General features: G+C 37.2%; 2 protein-coding genes across 2 annotated transcripts; one reads left to right on the forward strand and one right to left on the reverse strand.

Annotated features, from left to right (window-relative positions):
* Positions 1 to 878: 878 nt before the first annotated feature.
* LOC128866494 (putative ATP synthase subunit f, mitochondrial) lies at positions 879 to 1593 on the reverse strand. The gene is made up of 3 exons (XM_054107298.1): positions 1496 to 1593; positions 1353 to 1436; positions 879 to 1225 (listed from the first exon to the last, which is right to left on the reverse strand). The coding sequence occupies exons 2-3, from the start codon at positions 1429 to 1431 to the stop codon at positions 981 to 983; spliced, it is 324 nt and encodes a 107-aa protein (XP_053963273.1). The 5' UTR covers positions 1432 to 1436; positions 1496 to 1593; the 3' UTR covers positions 879 to 980.
* Positions 1594 to 4112: 2519 nt separating this feature from the next.
* On the forward strand, positions 4113 to 6585 carry LOC128866076 (uncharacterized). Its single transcript, XM_054106570.1, has 4 exons — positions 4113 to 4582; positions 4692 to 4801; positions 4860 to 5346; positions 5406 to 6585. Exons 1-4 carry the CDS (start codon positions 4325 to 4327, stop codon positions 5856 to 5858), a joined length of 1308 nt encoding a protein of 435 aa, XP_053962545.1. The 5' UTR covers positions 4113 to 4324; the 3' UTR covers positions 5859 to 6585.
* The last annotated feature ends 288 nt before the right edge of the window (positions 6586 to 6873 follow it).

The following is a 6873-nucleotide window of genomic DNA, read 5'->3' on the forward strand; positions in this document are numbered from 1 at the left end:
GCCACCAACAAAATGAAATAATCTAAAGCCATTAGCCCTGACGGACTAAAGCTGCTGATGTTGAAAAAGCTGGGTCCATTGGGAGTAAAGTACATCACAGGGATTTTCAATATGTTCATGGCCACTCTCCTGACGAGTGGAAATTAAAGACTCTTGAAGCTCTTCTACTCCCACTCTACACGAAACCCCTGGCTTCCGTCGAGTGCACAGTACTACCACAGCACTCACCGTCATTAACACTCAAATAAACCGCGGGCTCGACCAAAACCGCCCTTGCGAGAGGACTGTCCTAGTAGCGTTGCACCTAAAGAAGGCTTTCGACACTGTCAGCCAAGCGACGCTACTAGATGACATTTTACAGTCGACACTCCCGCTTGGGCTTGGGCTACATCTCGGAGCTCCCCCTGCCACCAGAGGGAGTCTCCCTGGTCAGGCAATGTCTGTCCGCCAAGATAAACGAATACCTCGCCTGCCTTTCTCGCTTCTTCAATGCGAGGAACTTACAACTTTCCCCCACAAAGTCCACGGCGACCCTCTTCACCACCTAGACAAAGGAGGTCAAACTGCAACTTAAGGTAAAAGTCGATGCCACACCAATACCAACTGTTAACCCCAAATCTTGGGAATTACCTTCGACAGATTGACGTCGTTTATCGGGAGACTCCTACCACCTTCTTAAGCTCCCGACCATCGAATACCGTTATCGGAGTCCAACCATCACCCATTGACTCCAAATTTAATAAATATAACTATATCCCACACAATTATTTTGTATTATATTATGATTGGTTGTATGTATATAATTTATATTTTCGAGTATCGAAATTGCAATAGTTAAAACTCAATTTGGAGGCATGTAGAATATTTAACACAAGGTGTAGAAGTGTTTGATGTTTATTTTTCTATTACTTCACACTTACATCGCACAACGCACAAATACCAAGTCTTGGGAAACGGTATTGTTCCATTAACTTAATAGTTTAGTGGTATTTATAGTTTCTGTGGTGTCTCATTTTGCCGTAGTTGATTGCGTAGAAGAAGGTCATGGCAGCGACAGTAATCTGGAAAAAAGGTGCAATACCAGCACGCTTGGGCTGCACATACTTGTGCTGCCAGCGCCACCAAGCACGACTGAATGCGCCAGCAATAGCTTGAGGCGATTTATTGCGGCGGCTCAACCATGCCCCAATCTCACCAACTTTAATTTGACCGAATGGTACATCAGCTGAAAATAAATAATTTTTGTTAAACGGATGCGATATACTATCGTATTCAATGAGTTAAGACTTATGGTATTCATTACGTAATTTGCGATGGGTTAGAGAAAATTTGTTAACACTTTTTTTACAAACCTTTGCCATAATAACGTGCCGGATCATATGGCCCATGAACCTTTGGGTTATACTCAGCTGGATAATCGCCAAATGCCATCTTGTCTTAAAAATTATAAAAGAAAAATTAACGAAAATTATCAGGCGTACAGTTATAAACTTACTTCTTCCACTAACTGCAATGACAGACTTTGACAACTAGTGCTGCATATGGCAACGCATTTGAAAGGCTATTCGTTACTTTTGTTGATTACTTGGTACTCAAGTTTTTTTTATTTCCTTAAGGCATTTTAGACGTCACGAATCAAGGATGTATTATATTTCTCATTTAAGTATTTAGTATGTCGATTGATCAATGGAAAAATTACAGATTTCAACTACGTTAACATTTTAGTAAGTAAGATGGAAGTAATTAATTATACCGGATACTTCACAACAACAATAGTAGCAACCAGCCATGAGGCAAAACGTCAATCGTCAATCCCCATAATTGAAAACAAGGAGACTGATATGAACAAACTCAACAGGCGCAAGGTCAAAGGGTTTAATTAGTGTTTTTTTTAATTGAAATGGAAATATGTTAATATTCATTTTTAATTACATATTCACCGATTTTAATGCTCGGGCACTAGCGTCCTGGGGTATTGCAAGTTTGTTCACATAACGGTCATATGTAGCAGCATAACGGAATCGAGGTAGATATAGACAACAGAGCATGCATGTGCATTCAACTTTAACAAGAAAATAAGCACGGATACTACTTATTTTTAAACTTTTTTATATTTTTTATAGCATTTACTCACTAGTCTATTTTTTCCAAAATTAGAAAGAGAAGTTCAGTGCGCCTCGAATCGACAAAGATTGCCCATTTAAGGTAAATGAAACTTTCCCAAACTTGGCGCACGTACTGCTTCACATCTCATTATGACCCTATATAAATATTATCGAGATCGGATGAAACCATGCCCATTCTTTTATATGTTTAGACCCAAATACTGTCCTTCCGCTTGATGTTGCCAGCTATAACTCGCATTGTCTATGAGTTTACTTAGTTTACTTGATTCCAAAATTGAATATCCAGTAAAAATTAAATGGTATCGAAATTTTAACGGGTTTGGCGCGTACACCCTTTTTTGGGTGTATGGTCGAGCTCCTCCTCCTATTTGGGGCGTGCGACTTGATGTTGTTCCACAAACGGAGGGGCATTCAGTTTCATACCGGCTCCGAACGGCATATATTTTCATGAGGAGGTTTTTCATGGTAGAAATACACTCGGAGGTTTGCCATTGCCTGCCGAGGGGCGACCGCTATTAGAAAAACGTTTTCTTCATTTTGGTGGTTCACCGAGATTCGAACCTACGTTCTCTCCGAATGGTAGTCATGCACCTAGCCATTTGGCTACGGCGATACAGAGTTTGGTCCGGACCAAATTCAACCTATACTACTCCTTATATTATATATTCTTTTGCCAAATGATGCAGATATGTGTGATGATGGATAGGTGGAGTCTAATGGTACCAAATACTAATTATATCATTGATGTCTTTAAAATTTACATATTTGCATTGATATTTTCTATAAACTGTTTCTTTGGTTGCTGTTGTTGCAGTTTACTAGGTCTTGACAGTGCGGTGTCAAGTCATCTAACGGTAGGCACAGGAATCGTGCTATTTGGAGAGGGGTGTTAGGTGGGTGGGTTTGATAGGGCATGGAAATGGGTGGATAGTATCGTGCGATGTGCCGTCACATGCCGGACATATATTGAGTATAACGTGGTCTATTCTGGATAAGTAGGAGTTTAACCTACTACAATATCCAGAACGTGATTGAGTTAAAGTGGTGAGCCTCCGATAACGGCATTCGGGGATTGGGAGTTATGATACGTTCACATATGAGTAGATGATGTACTTTTTCGCGCTTAACTCAAAATCCGTAATTAAAAAGCGCGATTTCCCATACAAAATTTCTCTCACAAAATCTGAGATTATAAAGTAGTCCCAGATAATAACGATACTTATTGGCATACGACCCTGCGTTTTCTGTGTTATCGATAATTATTATTACGAATGAAAGGAGAAACATCAAAATCAAAACTAAATGAAATGGATGCCGGCAAAGAAAACACTTTGTACGCGTAAAATTTTTGTTAAATATTATTAATTAGGGATTCCTTTTACAGAAAAAAAGCGTGTGTCCATAATCGTTTTGTCCTCTTATTACTTACTATAAAATGTAGTATCGAATTTCGAATGCGTATTGCTGCCATAATTTTTTGCAACCTCAGAAAACGTCGCATACAGATTTCATCCAATTGTTTATTATTAGCAGCCAATTGCGCAATTAAATTAGCTGCTCCTTGTATTTTCTTCCTATAATTATTAATAATTAAACAAACTATCAAAATAATTTCTATGAAGAAAAACCTCTCAAAGCAGTATTGACAGCTGATTATAGATTTTAAAGGTAATCTGCGATATGTGAACAGGCAGATTAATTTGGTGGATTTATAGGTGATTAATGCATATGTGAACGTATTCTTACGGAGGTAAGAGTTTCTCGATTAATGTCGTTTAACGTCTGTCTATGTACTGACCGGTCCAGTGTAGTTAAAGAGATGCCTCCCGACACGCCTGGGAGGTAGAAATAATTTTTATGATTTTCCCTGACATTCATATAAAAATTACTTTTCACTAATCAATATGATTATATAATTTGTTATCGTACCTTTTAGAAGCCCATAATAGTTATCAGATCTCATTTCAATAGTGCTGCTACCCCACCACAATCAGTGTTGCCAAAAAAAGTAAATTTGGCACTACTTATTTCCAATTGGACAAATTAACACAGTTTCGCAATATAGGAGTATAAACAAAACATCTACAAGAAAATCTTGTGTGGAAAAGCTAGAATTACTTCCATCAACTTGTGTTAAATAATTCAGAAAGATTGAAGGAATCCTGGAGGTGGTGCGAAAGAAGCGGAGTCGTGGCAAAATGAAGCTGGAAGCCGTGAACGGGAATTCGGTGTCACTGACAATGAAGGTACTATCAGGGGCAGAACAAGAAATGCCTTTTGGTGCAGAGGAGGATGAAGAAGAAACACGCCCGCAGCCTTCACAAGCATCCCAAGAACGGCAAGAACCAGTAAAAGATGATGCGGGTGTTGAAGATGGCGAAAAAGAAGTAGGTATTATCGGAAAGAAAAAAGGCACAAGAAAGAAACGCTCAACCAACTGGGAGGAGGCGGAACGGGTGAGTAAAGCAAAACAACGAAAACAAATCAAAATTCTGAATGAATAAATTAATAAAAATTATATACATATGTATGTATACAAAATTTCCGGCGTGCTACTTACTACAGTGTCTCTTGGTGGAAGTTATCAAGCCAAAGGTAGAATACGTCGAAAATCGAAATGTAGATGCAAAAAGCATTAAAGCCAAACGCCTAGCTTGGATGCAAATCACTAAACAGTAATATAAATATAAACAAATATGTTTATAGTTACTTGCTAAATTTGAATGCTTTCAGATTCAACACACTCAATTTCCGTCATCGTTCTCTAGAGCAAATTCAAGTACAGTGGCGAAGTATGAAGAATACTGCAAAACGCGAATACCAGCAAAAGAATTCCAATGCAGGAACATTGGAGGGCATAGCAATGATAGAGTTTATGGAAGAAATGCAAAAGAATCCAAGCAATATACGAACACATGCGCGCAGTAACGGCATTATTATCAAAAAAGAATTACTTAGTATCGATGATGAGGATACGCCGCTTGCGGCTCTTCCTACGTCAACAAACACCAGTGAAGATACTCTACAAGTGTCGGCTATTGCGTTACCATCCCCACCACAATCTGCTGAATCGCAACAAGAAAGTACACTCAAACCACGACCACAACAAAACTCGTCTATACGCCTAAAAAAAAAGGCCATACAAAAGAAAAAAATACAAAACACAGAAGGGGCTAGTGCTGATGGTGGCAGTAAACCGAAAAAGCCAAAAAATTCAAATGTAAGTTATTTATTTATAAAATTACAACAATGTCGCTCATCATCACTTCATTTCCTTAGATCATACAGGACGAAGCGGCAATACTGGGCACTAGCGAAAGTGATGCACAAACTTCCAAGTTGCTTCTGAATGCGGATGACATAATCTATAAAATCCTGCCTACTGATGAAAAATACAAAAAGCAAATTTTCGATCTAATAAAGCGTTCACATCTTGCCGAAATTGAACATGCACGCATCGAGCACGAACAAAGATTGAATTTCGAAACAATGCACCAAGAGCTTAAACTTAGTTATTATCGTAAAAATGAAGAGTTGAAACTGTGTCAAATGCGCGAAGATCACAACGCGCGCATGCGGCAGAATGAACTAGAACATAAAGCCCGTATGCGTGCATATATGGTGAGTTCGCGTAACACGCCACCAAAATGTGGAAAAAGTAAAGCTGGAAGTGAACTGGATGAAAAAGTCGATGATAATTCGAACACCTCGAAACCTACATCCGAAGATTAAATAGCATGCAAATAAAATTTAATACTTTGTGGATGAGTTTCATACCAGCATTACGCATATATACCAGTATTTTAAAGTTTAGTAAAATAATCATATGTTATAGAAAATAGAAAAGTTTTAAGTGCAAAATTGGCTCATCATTGCCATGCAATATTAGGAACTTATACTTCTATCCATCGCGGTTATTAGTACATACATACATATTAATATGTACATAATTTTTAAATTGTATTTTCGTGTATACGTATATCGACATGGGACAAGAACCTCTTCCATGATTTCGCTAAAGAAAAATGTATACACCTATGAATACTCTACTAATTTTCTTATGCTTATAAAAAAGTTTGCTAATGTAAGATGATTAAATTTACATGCAAAATTCCCTTTTTATATTCATTATTGTTTTGGATTTTTCCTGCAAGTAGTTAAATTTTCGAGAGATAAAAAGTTGTAAATCAAAAACGTGTTATTATTGATTCTAGTACCACTTTAGATGTATTAACTTTTTATTATATAATTCACGGCAACTATACTGAAAATCAAATATGACAAATTTTATACAACAATTGAGATAAGAGAATTGTACAGGAAGATACAAAAATAACAAAAAAATATAGCATTAAAATAGTCCTAATGAGCCTGTCATAATCCTCAATAACTAAAAATAAAATATTAGTACCAATAATAAAATCAACTACAAAATTTTCAAAAACTATCAACTATCATACCCAAATGTTTGATTTAGTCTGCTTGAATAGAGCTGATGTGGTGTTTAGAAGTTACCTACGTTAGTGTATGCATACATACATACATATTTTAATCAATTAATCAACGGCTTAGGTCATAGTTTTCGCAGCCGGTCAGCTTCATTATTTATATTTTTAGCTCTGGCCAATTCGAATAAGCAATAATTGTATGTATTTTTAGATTATTCGAACAAAGAGCACTGACCCACAATTTACTTCAAATTGAAGCCACTTCAGCCTTTTTCGTAGAAATGTGCAAGCAAAGCAAT

The sequence above is a fragment of the Anastrepha ludens genome, chromosome 6 (genome assembly GCF_028408465.1).
Source record: "Anastrepha ludens isolate Willacy chromosome 6, idAnaLude1.1, whole genome shotgun sequence".
Classification (NCBI taxonomy): Eukaryota; Metazoa; Arthropoda; class Insecta; order Diptera; family Tephritidae; genus Anastrepha; species Anastrepha ludens.